General features: G+C 47.1%; 2 protein-coding genes across 7 annotated transcripts in view; one reads left to right on the forward strand and one right to left on the reverse strand.

The window, feature by feature from the left end:
• VWA5B2 (von Willebrand factor A domain containing 5B2) overlaps positions 1 to 7,537 on the forward strand; it is a 96,329-nt gene extending 88,792 nt beyond the window's left edge. For all 6 annotated transcript variants that reach the window (XM_081910730.1, XM_081910728.1, XM_081910727.1 and 3 more), the window contains 6 exons: positions 291 to 428; positions 1,099 to 1,218; positions 4,023 to 4,094; positions 5,237 to 5,306; positions 6,199 to 6,310; positions 6,819 to 7,537. In XM_081910730.1, coding sequence (XP_081766856.1) covers positions 291 to 428; positions 1,099 to 1,218; positions 4,023 to 4,094; positions 5,237 to 5,306; positions 6,199 to 6,310; positions 6,819 to 7,478 — 1,172 coding nt within the window. In that variant the 3' untranslated portion in view covers positions 7,479 to 7,537. The remainder of the gene's footprint in view (positions 1 to 290; positions 429 to 1,098; positions 1,219 to 4,022; positions 4,095 to 5,236; positions 5,307 to 6,198; positions 6,311 to 6,818) is intronic.
• A 639-nt stretch (positions 7,538 to 8,176) lies between these two features.
• ALG3 (ALG3 alpha-1,3- mannosyltransferase) lies at positions 8,177 to 17,824 on the reverse strand. Its single transcript, XM_081911231.1, has 9 exons — positions 17,599 to 17,824; positions 16,261 to 16,360; positions 15,964 to 16,111; positions 14,833 to 14,993; positions 14,301 to 14,421; positions 12,422 to 12,627; positions 11,644 to 11,721; positions 10,656 to 10,799; positions 8,177 to 8,619 (listed from the first exon to the last, which is right to left on the reverse strand). The coding sequence occupies exons 1-9, from the start codon at positions 17,795 to 17,797 to the stop codon at positions 8,445 to 8,447; spliced, it is 1,332 nt and encodes a 443-aa protein (XP_081767357.1). The 5' UTR covers positions 17,798 to 17,824; the 3' UTR covers positions 8,177 to 8,444.
• Positions 17,825 to 19,812: the final 1,988 nt, after the last annotated feature.

The raw sequence follows: 19,812 nt of genomic DNA on the forward strand, positions 1-19,812 counted from the left end.
ATTCTGCCTCAAATTTGACTACTTAAACAGATGATGAGTATTAATCGGATTTTTTAATGTGGGCTTGGGTCTTGTTGCAAAGCTCATTTCTGAAGCCGCAAAGAATATGGACTTGCTTAAAGACAAGCATACATAACTTTGCCTATAACTTAGCCGTGTTGGTCTGCCATAGTCAAAACAAAAAAAATTCCTTCCAGTAGCACCTTAAAGACCAACTAAGGCCTACCCTGTATCTCAAATCCACCTTCCCTCTTAACTGTAACCAGCACTGTGATTCTGCCCCTCCAAAGGTTTCTCACGAAGATTCCGCATTAAGGCTGTCCAGTCCAGCAAAGCTTGCAACACACCTTCAATATATACCTCTGTGGTGCCTGTTGATGCGTCCACCCAGGAGATCTTGCCCTCTGCCCTTGAGGTTCGAAGCACAGGTAGGGCTGCTTGGAGTGCATGTGCAAAGCTCTACTTCTTAGATCAGAATTTGAATCCCCAGGATTCACCAGGGATCTAGTTTTGAGAAACAATTCTATCATGAGAGCTAGAAACTTTTTTTAAAAATTCAGTTGTCTAACAGATTGCACAATCATGTTCTTCCACTGTTCCTTCCTGAAGTGCGCAAAATCTGGAGCAGCCTGTCTTCATTTGTTTTCCCTTGGAAGAGACAGGAGTCCAGTTGCTTACAGCGTCTAACCTGCCTGTTTAAACATATCAGGATTGAGAAGGAATGATAGTGAGCAGCAATTAGACTCCACTGCAGGACTGCAGAACAAAACTGGCTGCTTTCACCAAACTGCTGAGAGCAACCCAAATATTTACAGACATTTCCACTATACAATTTTGGTACATTCCAGGTTTCATCAGGTATCTAGGGTGGCAAGTTTTCCTGCTGCAGATGACTGCATCAACTTGAACTAGCTGCTGAGTGAGGAGATATTTTCCAGTGGCAGCCAGGAATATACCTGTCTGCAGAATGTAGGCTGTATTTATTATTAGCTCAATAAAATCCATGCAGAGAAAATGAGATTGTTCTGCAACTGAATATGCACAATGCTGGCCCTGCAACTATCTCTAAACATGCTGATGAAATATGCTTTCTTCCAGTGGGCCTCTTCAGCCACCAGCAAGGATCCTATTCTGGCAGCCGACGTCAACACAGTTGCTCAGCAGGTCTGGGACGAAGGCAGGACTCAGAGGACCTGGATGATGCTCCTGTTTCTGCAGGTACTAGTGTCACTTCACCTGTCTAAGGAACCCTTTATCTACATGACACAAGGACCCCCAGGAGGCAGTAGATGGGGAAGAAGCAGAGAAACAAATACAAATCGAGGAATTTAGTGCTATTATTAGTAGTAGTACTATTATTCAATTTCTTATCCTCCCTCCACCACAAGATCCTGGGTCAGGTTACAGCAATTTAAAGATACAACATTAAAACCAGTTTAAAACAAATTAAACCAAAAGAATAGGGCCCTAAAAATATTTGCACTCCAATCTCCGAGCAGTGCAAGATTTCAGGGGTTCCAGGTGCTTACCCAGGGTTTGTGTTTCCTTTGGGAATGAATCACAGCAGAGACTGTGGTGTCTTTAGGATATATGGTTTATTTACACATATATACAACCTGAGCCTACGATGGAGGAGTTCACAGCATTAGCACCCCAAAAGGGCCTTGCTTCTCCCACAGCCACAGCCCTGGATACAAACAGACATCCAACATTGCTTTGCTTCTCCGTCTTCTCCCAGCTTGCTGCTTTACATCTGCCCATATCTGTCAGGGAACTGCCATCAGCTCAGAGGTGAGAGGTGGAAGGGCAGTTGTGTTATAGGGAGCCTCCGAAGGTCTTGCGAAGCAGTTCCTCCTCTGGCGAGGAGGAAAGCCCTGCCTCCAGTGGGGAGGGGGTGCAGGGACCAGGAGATGCTGGGGAGAGCCTCAACACCAAGCGGAGCGAAGGCAAAAAACCCCTTGCCAGTGCCCACTCTGCGCAGTAGGTTTCGGCGCAAAGAGGGGAGGAGAAGGATGGGTGTCACACGACTGTTATGCTGGGGGAGGTACAAGGACCGGCCATTCCCAGATTCTGCTAGCGACTGAGCAGACATGGACTTGCGACGCTCTTCACTGTAAATAGTTTGCACTAATAATAAAGCCTGGAAACGACAGGTTGGAGTCTTGCCTGTTTGCTCTCGAGCAACCACACCACCACCTGACAATATCATTGCAACTTTTTCAACTCTAAATTCCGGCTCTGTCTTTCTAACTATCCACGAGTTGAGGGAGAGGCTGCACCCATTTGCCATCTCCCACAGAGGCCCTTCCTTTGTTCTCCTTACGCCTCACCAGGAGGCTAACCTGGCTATTTCAGGAATTAGAAGACTTGATTAGATTTTAACACTTGCTGGATCCAGGGGTTAGTGGGGTCTGATATACCACTCAACACCCCAAACTCATAACGCTATACTTCTCCAGTGTCAAAGGCCCAAGGTAAAGAGGTACTTTTTAGCGAAGGTACCAACACACCTACTTGGGGAGGGAGTTCCATGATTTAGAGGTGGCCACAGAGAATGCCTTCTCCTGGGTGGCCATCTCCCTCCCCCAATTTCTGACAGTGAAGAAGCTACCAAGAGGCTCCCTGCTGCCATCCTTAACTGTTGAGAGGGTCTTTAGGGAAGGAGGAGGCCTTTCCAATATTTGGGGCCTAGGTCTTTTTAGAAGGCTTTAAATGCCAATTGAGTGATCAATTGTAGCAGTGAAACCAGTGTAATTTGCATCACCATAGGGGGGAAAATACTTGATGAACCCAAGTTATATGTGACGCAGGAGAGGTGAATATGCCTTTAAAAAGAAAAGCAAAAATAGCTCTGCTTCGTTGGGAAACTGACCTGCTAACGATGAGAGCGCTTGGATGATTTTGTCATGAAAGATTAGTGAGAGCTGCACAGCCTCCCTGTTAGAAATGTCCTCTGTAGGGTAGGGTCAGCCTTTTGACATCTCCCTTCTCTGCAGCAATCCAACATAGCACATCGCTCCTTTCTGAAGATGAATCAGTGGTGGCCCTCTGATTTGTATGAAGAAGGTTCCAGGTTCAGTCCTGGCATTGCTAGGGTCTCAGAAGATTCCCCTGCCCCTGGAGATCCATCGCCACTCTCAGCATCCATGACCACTGGTCCTGCCAACTAGGGATGATGGGAGTTGTAGTCCAACAACAGCTGGAGACCCAAGTTTGGGAAACCCTGAACTAGATGGTACTGAGTTAGGTGGAGGAACAATCTGGCTCAGCTTAAGGCAGCCTCCTGTCTTCCTGTGAACAGGTCCTTTTAACACACTTCTGGATATAGCAGTACCAGTCCCAACCTGCCACTATTGACTGATCACAGAACTCTCTCTTGCAGGGGTGGGAAATGGAATATGGCTGGTGGGCAGGATCCTTATTTCCCCTACCCACTGTGGGCCACGTTTGACAAGTGGTGGAGTTGCAAGAAAATAAAAAAACTTTTGGGACCCTCATATATAATGAATTTAAAAAATTGTTCAAGATAATGTTTAACAAAAGACCAGAAGTCTTCCTCTTAGTTATAATGGCACCAGTGACATCAGGTAACCTACTTTTGCAGCTGATTCCCAGGACTTACAAAGTTCCGCACCAGTGGGCATGGTTTAAACAAAATATTCTCTTGGGCCACATAGGGAGGTCTGGTGGCCTTTGTTAAGCTGGAAGTTCCCCATCCCTGTTCTTTTGGATCAGCATGAGCTTTGAGCAACTCAATTTCAGCTTCTGATTTGCAGCAGTTTTTTTCTGTCCTTATATTCTGTGGGAGTCTGTTTTGATCTTGTACAGCTTCCATTAACTAGTTAGATACTGTTGTTGTTTCTTGTAAACCACTTAGAGGTTTTATTACAATGAAGCAGTATATAAATGGATAAAATAGCCAGCTAACAAAATAATAGATTGAATGCCCCCGACTTCCCTCCAGTTCTCTACAGGTTCTATCAGTTGTTAGTCTGATGTCAGGAATTTTCTTTACTTCCTAGAACGAGAAGAGATTCCTTCTTTTCCTGTTAGTGTCACTTCTGTCAACCAAGAAAAGCAGAACTGTCACGATGGTAAGTCTTACAGCAGTTTGGAGGGTGTGAAGGATCTGGAGAGGCTGCATTAAACCAGGTGCTTTAATAGATTTAGGGTGCCTGAATCTATCAAGCACACACCACAAACTTAGGTTTGTGCAATTAAAGTGGATTAAAGGGCTCTGTCACCCTAGTGCAACAAATCCACTTTTTAAAAAGCAAGTTTTTATGCAGTTTTGAAAGTGGGGAAATGCATTGAAAAGTGTGGGATGAACTAAGGCCTAACAGGAAGATATATACCGGTAAATGCTTCACAAGCAAATCAGGACAAATACAAGACAAGTACTCCTTGTCATATAACTGCTCTGCTCAGAAATCAGAAGACCAGATATAATTTAATCTCCAGGAGAGAAAGGATGAACGCTTGATCAATACATCATCTGCAAGAGCCCACAAACTCTACCCCTATTTATTTATAACATTTCTCTCCCACCTTCCCTTCTAGGAGCTCTAGGCAGCACACAGAGTTTTTCCATTCCCCATTCATCCTCACAGCAATCCTGTGGGGCAGGTTAGGCTGAGAGGAAGTGACTGGCCCAAGGTCGCTCCTTGAGCTTCGTGGCTGAGGACTTGAACCCCGATCTCCCAAGTCCTAGTTCAACTCTCTAACCACTGCACCACTTTTGCTTTCCTTCTGTAACTTATTTTGCTTTTGCTATGGGGAGAGAATAAAGAGCTTTGCTGTGCATCAGCTGGGAGACCCTGAGCAAATGGCATTAAGATGCAGCCCTGCCAATAAAGCTGCAGTTACCATAGCCAGCTCTGTGGAAGTAAAGCTGTGTGGTCTCAATCAGTGAAGGCTGGTCTATTAAAACAAATGGGGCACTGCCACACCAACCTCAGCCTGCCCTCAACCAGTCCCCACCTGCCTGACTTCTGACTTACAGTCTAGAGCACTGCCTGTCAACTTCTTCCTCCTTTAAGTCAGTATTGCCTTTATAAAACTCAAGAGGAGGATGTGGGCAAACCTAGAATTGGCTGGCTTTGCCTGGCATTGGCCCTGGCTCCACATTCTCTCTGTCACATACCTTCCACCCCCACCAGTCCCCATGGGCACCACTGGTCTCCATCACTGTTTGCTATTTTGCAGCTCCTAACCAGTTGCTTTCTTTCTGGTCTAGGTGTCGATTCCAGTCCCTCTCCTGTCTCTGTGGGCTCCCAGAAATCAATGGAGAACTTTGTGGGCTCCAGGTGAGTCTTCCAAGGCTGGGAGATGCAACAGGAAGGTCGTTCTTTTGACCAACCATTCTAAGAGTGTTTGCAGTATCATGCAACACCAATTGAAATCCTTAAGAGTTTATCCATCTTTTTTAGGATCAACAGAGAACTCACTGTAGGTATTCTCTACAAGTTCCCAGCTGAGTTAGCTCTGGAAACTCTCCCTTATCATCTAAAATATTAGCACTATCTACATACTAGGTGCTGTACAAAATACGTAACTGAGAAAGACCCAGTCCAGAGCGTCTTGTGGTCTTCGATAAGGTGGAAAGAGCAGGGAAGGATCAGGACAGAAGACGCAGTTGCTTCCACTACTAGATCTCTGTGGAGCAACGGAGATGCTGAAACTCTGTTTTCTATGAGTAATGTTGTTGTCTTCCACCCAGCATTTGGGATTTTACAACACATTTTGAAGCCTGTTAAAGCCTGCAAGCGCTTGTGTGAGATAATCCTTCCTAGAGAGGAAAACCACACCCTCCAACCCACCCCGTACCTGCTAATATAAACATGCTTGAGCACCTCCATTATATATAGAGCCCCACACAGGAGGGTGGAAGGCCCCACCTAAAAGGAGAGTTTTGTTAACCTGGTATGGGCTAGAGGAAGCTGGCCTGCAGTCCATCTTTCTCAGTGCATGCAGGATCCAGTCTTATCAAGGTTAAGAGCCATTGAGAACTACCCCTATGAATGGAGGCAGTATACCAGATGCTGGGGAACAGGGTGGTTTTCATGCTTTGCTTGGCCCATCCAGCTTTGCTTGACCACTGTAAGAAGCAGAAGGCTGCACTATAAGAGTCCCTAGCCTGATCAAACAAGCTGCTGACATCACCATGACATTTCACCTGGGTGACTCTGGTCTCTGCAGATTCAGCATCAGCCGGCGACGGGGTCAAGGCCTGGCACTGCGTCCCCAGTGTCTGACCCCTGAAAGCGAACTCTCCTCTTGTGACAGTGCCATTCAGGACTATCTCCCACTGGTAAGCCTCTCTTCCCCTCTCCATTTCCACTGCCTAGATCACTGCAGCATCGTTTTATCCCACATTGGTTGCCCATCTTATGTGATTTCTGCTGGAATTTTAATTATATTTATAAGGTTTCTTCCCCACCCTTCACTATAAGGCCCCAGGACAGGTTTCAACTGTTTAATATGCAATTATATAACAGATAAAATCATTGCTATTATAGAACAAATAAGACTGTTCTGAATGAACCAGAAGAGTATACAGTTCCCAACTACAATTCCCATTGCCCTCAGCTAGCAGTGTGTATGATCAGGGATGATGGGAGTTGTAGTCCAGCAGTATCTGGAGGGCTAAAGGTTCCCTAGCCCTGGCACAACCCATAAAAATCTCTGCTGCACAAGCCTTCTCAAATGAAAGGGAGTGGCAAAACAGCTTTGAACTTGCACAGAAGCACTTCCCATTGAACTGTTAAGGGACTCAGAAGGTTGGCTTAAATGCACATCCAACTTCTCCCTTGTAACAGGTGCGGCTGCAGCAGGCCCCCGGCATGTTCCAGCTGACCGAGTGTTTCTCGGAGGTCGTTCAGATCCCACTGGACCGCTTGCGCCGGGCCTCTCCCTATGCCTCCCACCGTGCCAGCCTCAGCCCTGCCTCCAGCACCTCCCCTTGGGCACTCATAGCCAAGGCCAGCCCAAGGCTAACAGCAAACCAGCCTTCCCCAGATGGCGGTGAAGTAGTTGGAACGAGCAAGGAGGGAGTGGTGGAGCCAGGATCACCACACTCACACAGCACCTGCTCAGATGTGCTGAGTGCTGCCGTGTGGGCACAGGCAGACAGCGGGCGTGGCTCCGAGACTGACGCCTGCGACCATTCGCCGGATGCCTCTGAAGTGAGCATCAGCCTGCAGGAGATGTGCCCAGATGCAGAGGAAGGGGACCTGGAGAGCATGAGCTGGGCCACAGCTGTGGCTTTGGCCTGGCTGGAGCACCGCTGTGCCGGGTTCTTTGTGGAGTGGGAGTTGCTGGCAGCCAAGGCTGATTCCTGGCTGCGGGCACAGCAGCTGCCAGAAGGTGTGGATGTCGCCGCTCTCAAAGGGGCAGCACGTCAACTCTTCCTGCTGCTCCGCCACTGGGATGAGAACATCAAGCTGAACATGCTGTGCTACAACCCAAACAACGTGTGAAGGAGTAGTGAGCAGACCAGGCTGTTGGTTGCGGGTGCCAATAAAGAGACGCGATCAGAGTCTAGAGCAGCAGCGTGTTCTTTCATTGCCCAGGTCTTTGGGTGACTCTGTGTCCACACCAGCAATGCTTTTTCCAGATACCTCCACAATTACTGACACTTGAGTTGCTATAGAGAGCCAGGGCTAGTCTCCTGATTACCCTCATCTATTGGGTTGGCCTGATTACCGTATGTCCAAAAAAGGGAAGAGAGATGTCCCCCACAGGGAGTGTATTGCAAGCCTGTTTTGCACAGCCTTGACTCCTGAAATGAGTGGGAAAGGCTCTCCTTCCACCACAGCAGAAAATTAGCTTATTCCCAGTAAAAAGCAACACTCTAGGGTTGTATCCGAGGAAGTCATCCCATTGGTGCGCAGATTTCCACTTGCAGAACCAAACTTCCCCTCCCTCTCCTGTCTCTGCCCACCCCTTGCCCGCTAATTTGCTCAGGAAAGTTGGGGAAAATCTACAGAACAGCTTTAGTGGGTGCATGGGGGGGGAGCAGAGGGAGGGGCAGTTCCATTGTGCAAGCGGAAGTCCTTGCACTAATGGGACAGTGTTGGATACAACCTTAAGTCCACCTGTTCTCAAGTGTTATCCACATTTAAAAGGCCAAGAAGCTTGCTTTAAAAGCAAATGAAGTGCAGCCACGAGACAAAAGTCAAAATACAGAGGCAAGAGGCCTCACGCCAAGCCCTGGCTGATTTTATTTAAGCTGTTCCACATTACCACCAGCAGGTATGCAGATTGTACTCTTTCCCATCCACACACCACCACCCCTCTGGGCTAGGAGGCAGTGCCTACACTTGAGCAAGAGGTCCTCCCCGGAGGGAATGGAAGTGGTCCATCAGCATCTGACCCAGAGCAACATCCATGCCTGGACCATCTTGTTCATGCTCTCACTGTGGGAAGCTCCTCTTGTGCAGTTTTCACTCGGCCTTCTTCAAAGGCTGTTTCTTTACTTCCTGGGGGATCATGGAGGGCTCCGTCCCATACCAGAGCTGCAGAAGGATGATGGCGTGGCAAACATGGAGGGCGGTGGAGCTGTAAACTGTTGACGGGTACGTGTTCCAAGAAAGCTCGATCAAACCTAGAATGAGCACCCTGAAGGGAGAGGAAAAAACAAATAGGACATTGTTCAAGAAGTCCCATAAGGCTGTCGTAGCAGGAGGAGTAGGTTTTTCTCCTTCCCTCACTTTTACTCTTAAAAATTGTTTGTTCGTTTATTACATTTATATCCTGTCTATCCTCCCAAAGGAGCCCAGGGCAGCAAACAAGAAATAAAACAATACAAAACATATTTAAAACTATTCCAGCACAGATGCAGACTCGGAAAGAGCTCAACTTAAAAGGCTCGTTGAAAGAGGAAGGTCTTCGGAAGGCACCATAAAAACAACAAGAGAGATGTTTCCCAATATTCAAGGGGAGGGCATTCCAAAGGACAGGTACCACAACACTAAAAGCCCAATTCAGCTATTGTGCAGAACAGACCTGATAAGAGCCTATTTGTGGGAGGCCCTCACCTGCAGAGCACAGTGATCAATTGTGTATGTAAGGATGAGACGATCTTTCAGTTATCCTGGTACCACAATGTAGAGGGCTTTCTACACCAGAACCAGGATCTTGAACTTAGCACTTGCTTCTTTGCCACCCCCCACCCTGCCCTCAGTTCTGCTTCAGCAAAGGTACTCCTAGATCCATGTATGTCGCTGTAGTCCCAGGTAACCTCAGTGACTAACAGCACCTTTTATCAGCTTCATCTGGCGAGACAGCTATGACTATTGTGATCCAGGCATCAGGAACTCTCAAGATGGGATTACTGCGGTGCACTCTATGTGGGGCTTCTCTTGAGCAATCCAGAAACTGCAGGTAGGTTACAATAATGCAGCTAGGCTGTTGGCTGGGACATCCCACCAACAGTATATAACACCTCTGCTAAGAAACTGCACTTGGCTGCCAATACGTTATGTGGCTCAGTTAAAAGTTTCGCTTCTAGCATTTAAAGTGATACAAGTTAGGGCTAGGACATTTGAGAAACTTAAGCCTTGCCCCTCATGCTCCTCTCTGGCAATTGCATTCTTCTTACAGGGCATCATTAAGAGTTCTGTATGCCCCAGAAGTACACCTGATACCATTAAATATACCAGGCCTTTAATGCTGCAGCTCCAGCCCCTCTGGAACCGGCATCCAACTGAAATATAGGTAGCTATTGAAAACTTTCTTTTTAAGACAGCCTTCTCTGAAGTGTGACTTGGCCATTTTATAATGTATACCGAGTTTGGATAATTCAATGATTTCAAAGTTTGTTTTTTGGATTTGTGTACATATTCTGCATTCTGCTTTGGAAAACATTGATTAGGAAACTGTTTATACATTCTTAAACCAAACAGATGTGCCAATAATGAGTTCTGAACCTCCCCTAAATATACGGGCCTTTTTATAAAAAGTTTTGATTAGAATCCTACATGAATTATGTTACAGTGGCACCTGCATCAAGGTTTTCATAAGTGGAGGTGGAAAGCTGAACTCCCTGTTTCACCCCTAATCCATCAAAATTCTGCAGCAAGCTGAGCTATTTTTTAAAATGTCTTTATTCCAGAAACCCGTGACATCTTCCCTCTTCATCCAGATTTTTGTGTGTGTGTCTAACATGTGCAAATTATTTGAAATGTAATTTTACAGCACATTGCTTAACTCCCACTAGCCCCACCCCCCTCACTGGTTTTGATGTTCTCTTTGTGATCCTGACTTCAGCCACATCCACAACATACATTTGAAGTGGTACAAGAGTGCTTCAAATGTATGGTGCAGATATGGCCTTTGTTTCAAAGATTCATCATCTAACTGCTTTGGGGGAGAAAAGGTGACCCTACAAATACCCCAATAAATAAATGGTTGCATTCAAATGTCCCCTCCCTCTGAGTGAAATGTGAGTTCTGGGTGCAACCCAAAGTTCTGTAATCATGACCAAGTGAGCACGTGCTGGAATCACAGGCATGTATGCTGTAAATTCTGTAAAACTGCAATGCACTTCCTACACACTACATGGATCTGACTGCACAGAGAAAATAGGCACATGGATGGCATGACCCTGCGTCCCCTTGACTCGTCTCCCTTCCCCGCCCCCTGCCAGTACGCACTTTAGCAGATGAGCAAGCTTCTTGGGAGGCGTGCACCAGAGCAAGTAGGGCAGAGTGTGGAAATACCAGACGTAGAACTGGTAGTGCAAGGAGCGGCTGAAGCAAACGCCGATGAAGTTGGAAGTGAAGAGAGCAAAGACTACCTGTGGCCTTTGGTTAAGGGAAGGTTGCAATGTGCAAAGTTGAAAGTTGAAATCCACTGCAGCTCTGGAATGGAGGAGCATCAAGAGTGTGGAAGCTCGCCTCTTTCCATGCCCTTTTATAAATTAAAGGTAAAGGTAAAGGACCCCTGACAGTTAAGTCCAGTTCCAAACAACTCTGGGGTTGCGGTGCTCATCTTGCTTTACTGGCCGAGGGAGCCGACGTTTGTCCGTGGACAGTTTTTCCGGGTCATGTGGCCAGCATGACTAAGCCACTTCTGGCAAAACCAGAGCAGCACACAGAAATGTCGTTTACCTTCCCGCTGGAGCGATACCCATTTATCTACTTACACTTTGATGTGTTTTTGAACTGCTAGGTTGGCAGGAGCTAGGACTGAAAAATGGGAGCTCACCCCATCGCAGGGATTCGAACCGCTGACCTTCTGATCAGCAAGCCCTAGGCTCAGTGGTTTAGACCACAGTGCCACCCGCGTCCCACCCTTTTATAAATTACTATTCATTAAACTTTTATACCACCCTCCATTGGAGGATCATGGAGCAATTTACAATATTAAAAACGCAAACATACATACCATAATGAAAACTATACCACCACCACCCTGCAGTTAATTGTCTAATTATCCAAAGGCCTAGGAGAAGAGGGAAGTTTTTACCTGGGGCCTCTGCTGAGATCAGGTGGGGCTGTTCTTAACTTTGGTGCCAAGCAAGCTTCGCCAGGGAGAGCATTCCACAAGTGGGGGCCCACCACAGAAAAGGGCCGTTCTTGTACCATCACACAAACCATCTAGCATGTGGCAAACCATCCCCACCACTCTTGCAAAAGGATATGATTGGCTGAGAGGGGCTGCGGAGGGTTCTTCCTCTCAGCTGGATCCTTCAGCAGTGACAGGATGCTTTCATCACACCTGCAGTTTGGGGGCAGGGTGGGGGTTAGAGGAGAGAAGCATATGTTGTAATCCATAAGAAAGTGGAACCCTTCCTGCTGGAAGTGTAAACTCTTATTCAGGGCAGTTTAGCATAATCTCGTCTTAATCCATGAGACAGGTTAGGCTGAGAGTGACAGAGCAGATCTCCAATTAGGCAGTTTCTCTCTTAAAACTAGGTGCTGGGGCAAAAAACAGACAACAGCTGCTGCTTTCCACACCCTATATATAAGATGCCTGCAAGCATCTGCTCACCCCATTGGAAACAGGATCCTAGGACATGTGGACCTCTGCTGAGATCAGGTGGGGCTGTTCTTAAGACTAAGCTTCAAATGGGTGAGTAGGGATTTGAACCCAGAACTTGCCCCAGCTTTCACATTCTGTGCACTACATGACACTGACTTTCAGTGCAAGTGGTTTCTGCACCCTTGCACTGAACTGAAGCAGAATCCTGCAAAGGCTAATTTTGTGTGGGTTGTGTATGTGCCCCCAAAGTCCCATTTTCTCTCTTGCTTTGTATCAGGCCAGTGCTGGAGAATTAGAAGCTCGCTCCTTGACAAGCTATAACAACAACAAAATCTCTTTCTCTCCGAGAGCCCATAAATTGTGAGCATGATTCTCCGAGATTTGAGTTTCACACGTACTTGCCCCCTTGAGCACAGTGATAATGCCACCTTCTCACCTGTGCCACCTCTTCAGTGCAAAGAGCCCCAGGGCAGCTAAATGGGCGGCCAGCAATGCCAGGTGGAATGTCCGGTGCTGGAAAACCGCTTCTGGCAAGAATCGCCAGTTTACTGTCCACTTGAAGAGGAACTGTCGGCCCAGATCAAAGGAACGGGACACGTACCCAACAGGGTTCACCACCAGGAAGGGCAACCCCAAAACAACCTGCAAGAAAGAACTGTGCCTTAAAATTCTCCCACAAAGAACATGAACACGACTTTTTGGCATCCCAAGTGCAGCAAATTATGGAAGCTAAGGTCACTGCAATTCTTCAGTCTGCCAGCTTCACTTGTAGGTATCTGTTTCTCTTGGAAGACAATGAAGGCGTGCGCCTGAGGGGGTGAAGTAAAACAGGAAAGACATGTTTTGTTGCAGCTGCAGCAGCAGATGAGCCAGTGTCACTGCTGATTGATATTATCACCTAAGCCAGAAATCAGGTTCAGGTTCTGCTAATACAACTCTGTGTTCCAACATTAGAGACATGTTGTGCTGCTGCACATTCATCCAGGAAGTGCTTTATTATTTTTAGCAAAATGCTGGATCATCAGGTACACAAGCTACTAATTACTTCTGCTGCTTTAAACCTACAAAACTCATGATGCAATGCAGCTGTGAGGAAGGCATGCAGGTGTGAAATTACTGCTTGGCCCATCCCTCCCATCTCTGCTTCCCTTCTTCCCTTCTATGGGGTCCTCTTGCTGCAGTTCAGCTTCTTTCCCGGCATCAGTTCCAAAAGACCTGCTGCATTTATTTTGGGCAGCCTCCTCTTAATGGCTGCTGGACAGTAATTGAACTTCAAGTGCACCTAGCAATAAGGTTTCCTTTGCCAAAAAAGCTCTCTGTGAGCTTGGCCAACATTAACTGCCTTCTCTAATGTTTGCTTGAGGGGAAACTTACTTGCCTGCATCCTTCATAAATTGTATTTCTCCCTTCCATTTAAGAAATAAAACACCGGGGGAAACACCCACTATTTGCTTTGTGCAATTGAGTGTTATGCACTGAGTATTGTGTAACTGCTCACATGCACTGAACTCATGGAATGATGTGCAACCACACAAAACAAATTCACAAATACAAGGACAAGGAGAGGGTGGGCCAGAAAATGCTAGAGATGGAGCAGGGTGATATGGATAAGTACTTAATTCATTAAGTACTTAATTCGTTCCAGAGGTCCATTCTTAACCTGAAACTGTTTTTAACCTGAAGCACCACTTTAGCTAATGGGGCCTCCCACTGCCGCTGCGCCGCCAGAGCACGATTTCTGTTCCTATCCTGAAGCAAAGTTCTTAAGCTGAAGCAAAGTTCTTATCCTGAAGCACTATTTCTGGGTTAGAGGAGTCTGTAACCTGAAGCATATGTAACCTGAAGCGTATGTAACCCGAGGTACCACTGTATATATATTTAGACAGGAGTCTCACCATGATCACTGGAAGCCTCATCCATACTTTCTTTGTTTCTGCCTGCATATTTGCAGAAACAACGAGAGCTAGAAACTTTTAAAAAACTAAAACCTGATGATCTAACGGACAGGATCACAGCTATGTATATTTTCAAAGTATTTCACCTTGACCTGGCTCTGCTGTCACTAGGTAGTAACTGAATCAGACAAGTATTGGCCTATGGTCATACCGCCTATGGTCAAGCCTGATCTCCTAAAAGCTAAGCAGGGTCAGGCCTGGTTACTATTTGGATGGGAGACCCCCTGGGAATACCAGGCACTGTAGACTAAGTGTTGTCTGTTCTGACATGCCGTGTGGCCTTTCCTAGGCCTACTATTCCTTTTGGCTAGAGATACCAGGGGTTGAATCTGGACATGGCAAATCTTCCCATCACCTTACCTGCAGGGCCGCACAGATAGCGAGCTTGGGAATGGCTCCTAGCAGGCCAAAGCGCTGCAGGAGGAGGAAAAGGAGACCCGGTGCAAAAAGCAGGATATTCATCTTCACAGACACTGCCAGGCTGGAGGAGAGAGATAAAAGGTGCCACTGATCCCTGCGGTTAATACAAGGCCCATTCCAGTCCCCATGCACCTTGCTTTTGCCATCTGACATTGACTAAGAACTACAGTAGCAGCAGACTTTCACAGAGAGCAAGAGTCTGTCCTGCTTGCCCACAAGGTTTACAGTTTACACTGAACAGTCAGGACTACAGCAAGATGGCTGATGGGAGTTGTAGTCCAAAACATCTGGAGGGGCTCAGGCTGGCAAAGGCCGTTTTAGATGGACCACAGGAAGCAATGAGCTGGCTCTGAAAGCTCCCACTTTGCAAGCAGAAAAATCAGGTGTGCACGTTATTTGTGCTTCTGCAAGAACCACTCGTTTGTTTAAAATACCCTCCCATTGGATGGATTGGCTCCAAAGGGGCTCTCACCTGAAGCAGAAGCAGCCCCAGGACCACTGCTCCTCCAGGAAGAGGTTGACAGCCAGGAAAAGGATCGCCATGGCCACCGGGTCATTGAAGAGGCGCAGGACAAAGATGGAGTGGATGCGATAGGAGGCACAGCACATGAAGAAGAAAACATAGGGCGGGACCTGCAGCAGAGGTGTCAACGAGGAAAATCAAGCCCACTTGCCATTGGGGGCGGCTTCAAATGACTCAAGCTGCCGCTGTTCCCATTTAAGTGCTGCTGCTTTCTGTATTGTTTTTAACTGTTTTTATTGTATTTTGTGCATCGCCTTGAGAAATGTGTGGAAGGTGAAATAATAGCTGTAATAACAGACAAGCATTCAGCAGAAAGTGCCTAAGTTTTTCCCTACAACTGCATGCTCAGTTGCTTTTTATTTCAAATTGTAAGGTCAGGTTCCCAGGATCCTCTTCCTCCTTGTGCAAGAGAGGGAGAACCGCCAAACGGAAAACTTGTAGCTGTGTCCTCTAATTCACAGCATATGAACTCGTTTTATATGAACCTTTACTACAAAAGCATCATTTTAAAAAAATCAAAGCAGTTTACAACAAGAATACATGCAAAATAAAGACCACGTAATTTTTTATTATTAAAAACAAACACTAACTAAAGTTTGTCTTAATTGTTTGTATAAGCCTGGCAGCAAATAAAAGTTTTCAGCAATCATTTAAAGGTCAATACAGATTCGGAAGCCTGCTGAATATATTTTGGAAGAGCATTTCACAGGGCTTGGCCAATAACACTAAAAGCTTGGCTTTTGTGTTGAAATCAAATGAGCCTCACCGAACCAGCGATGCTCCTACAGAAGATCTCAGTGGTAGAACTGGAATATGAGGTTGCATTTTTTTACAATGCTGTGTACAGTATCATGAACATTGAAGTCTCAGTCTATGTAAAGAGTTCGGCAGTGCAGCTCCATAGAATTCCACCTTAACCTGCACCCACCCAAACCTTGCTGTCCTCCTCCTGGCCTTCAATTTTCATGTCCCACATGTATTGCACATGAGCACTGTGTTTGGATGAGGGCTCATATCTATTGTGTGATAGGGAAAAGAACAGTCTTTAGTGCTCCTTGAGGTGCTGCAGGAGCTACTGACCTTACTCGTTCGGCTGTAGATGCGGAAAACAAGCAGCAGTGTGGCAAGGTAAAGGGCAGCAAAAAGATATTGGGCCAGGCGGATGTTGGTGCCACGGCCAGTTGCATAATACAGGCCCAGGAAGATGTAAACAAAGCCAGCAGGATATCTGTAGAGAGAGTGAGTGGGTAAATAGATCAACTACAGAGGAAGGAAACAGAAACTGCCCAACTGCCACCCAGACTCCATTTTTAAGAGATGTACCCACACTACCACTCCTGAAACTCTCATTATAATTGCAAACTCAGTGTTACTCACACAAGAGGGCCGGTGTCCCCCTTTAGTTGGGTGTAATCCAGAGTCCCATTGACAACACCCTCCACTTCATCCATATAGGCTTTCCAGTCGATCTCTGTATCTTTGGGGAAAGCACAGAAGCTGTACCATCAAGTACAAACAGGAGCTCAGTTCAGCTGCTGAAAACGGCCTGGATCTAAAAGAAGGGCTCTAAAATTATCCGAGTCTACAAGAACACATGCAAAGCCATGCCTATTGGCTGTTCCTCTGTGTAAGGCATTTATCTATGACCTGTTTTTGAAGGGCTAGGACAGATTTTTATTTGGGCTGGGCTCTAGCAGCCAGGACAACAAGAATCGAGAACAGTTCTGCCACTACGCCCTGGCTCAAATGAAGCCCCAGCCCTTCGTCAAAACTACCCCAGACTACACATTGTATGGAACCTTTCATGTAGTCCGGTTAATGACACCCCACTGTGCATTGTTCAACTACGGAATTCACTGCCACAAGACGTAGCAATGGCTGCCAATTGGGGCAGTTTTGAAAAGCGGGCGGACAAATCTGTGGACGATTAAGCCAGCAATGCCTGCTGCTCCTGATGGCTCCTGATGGCTGCACTGCATACTGCCTCCAGCATCTATGGAGACCTGACTCCGACTACCAGCTGAAGGTAGGGGTTGTGGGACACAACTGAGGGACGTGTTGTTGCCCTCACATACAGAGGTGCCAACTTGAATAACATATCTGGGGGCAGGCAAGCCTCACCCTGCATAATCAATCACATAGCGTGGCACGCATGCACCATTTAAATGGCAATATTTGGGCAGGGAGCCCTCAAATATTTTAGGGGGGGGCAAATGGACCTCGACCCTAGGAGTTGGCTCCTATGCTCACCTTCTTCCCATGGTCTTCCCACCTGCTTGGCCACTGCAGGGAGACCTTTTGCTTGACCCAGCCAGCAGGGCTGCTGTTGCCTCCTTAACCCAATCCACAGGGTTCCCTCTGCCCAGCACGCTAGCCCTCCCATCAGATGTCAAAGAGATAAAGAACTACCTGACATTTATAAGACATCTGAAGGCAGCCCTGTTCAGGGAGTTTTTAGTATGTGACATTTTAACGTATTTTTAATTTTTGTTGGAAGCCGCCCAGACTGGCTGGGGAAACCCAGCCAGATGGGCGTGGTATAAATAAATTATTATTGTTGTTATTATTCTTATCAGAAGAGCTGCAGGCGCGAGCTATATTCCTCCCTCCCTCCCGGAGAGGGTCCTAACCCCACCTAAGCCTTGCCCCTCACCCACACCCCCAATGCCACTCTTCTGACCCCCCACCCAGGCCCCGTCCCGGACCCCCACTCACATGCCACCCTGTGTATGACCCACTGGTTGACCCCCACTTCGGCCAGGCAGAGGCAGGCGGCCACCAGCGGGGTGTAGTGGGGCTCGAAGAGCACCAGGTGCTTGTCTTGCCAGGCCCGGCGCAGGCTCTGGCGGACGGAGGGCAGCCCGCCCGCAGGCCCCGCGGCCCCCTTCCTCCTCGGAGCGGGACCCGGAGCCATCCCGCCCCGCCGCCCGCCCAGCTCCGGCCACGCTCCCTGCTGCTGCTACGGCTGCTGGCGGCCCGGGCAGGTGGTGCCACCGCGAAACGCGCCCCGGCGCCGCCGCCGCCCGGAGCAGGCAGTTCCGGCGCTCGGAAGGTTCCCTCCTCTTCGCTCTCTTCCTCCTCATTCCCGGTGGCGGCGGAGCATCAGCAGCCTCACGCCACGAAGCCCTGGGAGGCTTCTAAGTTTCTGCTGTCTCCGTTTTGCTTTTCCAATGCATTTATTTTTATTTTTTTGGTGCTGTGATTGTCAAGAGGGTTTTTATTTTATTCAAAAGTTTTGGTGAGCCGCCCTGAGCTGGCGCCTCATAGAATCTCAGAACTGCAGAGCTGGAAAGGTTCCTCCTGAGTAGTGCAACCCTCCCGTGGACACTTTGTGGGATCCAGCAGGGATCTCATTGCTTTCTCATGCCCAGAAAATGCAATATGTGCTTTTTAGGGGGAAACAAAACATTCAAGCATCATGCGGGTAGAAAAGGGAATAGGGTTGCCATCCGTTCTGGTATAATGCAGGATCCGCCAGTATTTCAGTTGGATTCTATGCAAGGCAGAGTTTGTCCTATATTTCCACTTCTCTCTCTCTCTCTGCTAAGTTAGGGATCCTCTCCAAATGCATGTGTGTGAAAGGTCATGTATTTTAAGCTCTGGGTTCAAAGCACAGATCTACAAATTCATGTGTATGTGTGACAAATGCCAGAGGGGCCATCCTGTTAGGTTGTATTCTGCAACATGTTCTTGATGCAATAATAGTGTATTAGTAATGCATTTATTCTGGGCCATTCACATGTTATGAGTTGTTCCGTGCTGCTCCCACAAAGTGGATCATGTTATTGCTATCTGGAGAGGCACTCTTGCACCATAGTGCAACAAAAGCAGGACAAAAAAAAAACCCCCATAACATTTGTGGCATAGAAAGTTGACAAGAACTCAGCATAGCGTTACAGACCATGGAAACAAAACAGTACACCCTCCCCAAAAAGTTTGCAGGTGCAAGGAGTACTGATAGCATATAATCACCCCAATATGTACCACATAACCAATGATGTGTATAACCACCCCAATATCATTATGAGGAACAAGTCATTGTGAACACACTACAAAAAGGGACACCTAGAAGGGGCCTTATTGTGCAAATTTATATCATATAATCAGAGTTGGAAGGGACTGTATCTAGTCCATGGGTAGGCAAACTAAGGCCCGGGGGCTGGATGCAGCCCAATCACCTTCTCAATTCGGCCCACGGACGGACGGTCCAGGAATCAGCGTGTTTTTACATGAGTAGACTGTGTCCTTTTATTTAAAATACGTCTCTGGGTTATTTGTGGGGCCTGCCTGGTGTTTTTACATGAGTAGGATGTGCTTTTATTTAAAATGCATCTCTGCGTTATTTGTGGGGCATAGGAATTTGTTGATTCCCCCCCCCCCAAAAAAAAATATAGTCCGGCCCTCCACAAGGTCTGAGGGCCACTGGACCGGCCCCCTGCTGAAAAAGTTTGCTGATCCGAGATTCTAGTCCTACCCCGTGCAACCAAGACAGATGGCCATCGACCTCTGCTTAAAAACCTCCACGGAAGGAGAATCTACCCCCTCTTGTGGGAGTTCATTCCACTGCAAGAACAGCTATTCCTGTCAGTTCTTGGTGTTTAGTCAGAATCTCCTTTCTTGTAACTTGAATTCACTGGATCGTGTCCTACCCTCCAGAGCAAGAGAAAACAAGCTTCTACCAACGGCCCTTTAGCTATTTGAAAATGATTATCAAATCACTATCAAGAATGTATAATTTGCTGTTGAAATGGAATACTGAGGATGAAACGGTAAAATCTGTTATGATAAAATGGGCACAAGATATTGGACGTAACATTATGTTTGCTGACTGGGAGCAGTTGTGGACCACAGGTATGAAATTTACGGCATGTAATACCCTAAGAGAGAATATTATGAAAATGATGTACAGGTGGTACATGACCCCAGTCA

This window comes from Podarcis melisellensis, assembly GCF_964234715.1.
Source record: "Podarcis melisellensis genome assembly, chromosome: 5".
Taxonomy (NCBI): domain Eukaryota; kingdom Metazoa; phylum Chordata; class Lepidosauria; order Squamata; family Lacertidae; genus Podarcis; species Podarcis melisellensis.

Bases quoted from the DNA above. Each gene is read 5' to 3' on its own strand.
- ALG3 (XM_081911231.1), bottom strand. From the start codon at position 17,797: ATGGCTCCGGGTCCCGCTCCGAGGAGGAAGGGGGCCGCGGGGCCTGCG. The intron at 16,112-16,260 runs GTGAGTAACACT...CTCTCTCTACAG, and splicing joins GGGGACACCGGCCCTCTTGT to ATATCCTGCTGGCTTTGTTT. The intron at 8,620-10,655 runs GTGCGTACTGGC...CTCTCCCTTCAG, and splicing joins AAGCTTGCTCATCTGCTAAA to GGTGCTCATTCTAGGTTTGA.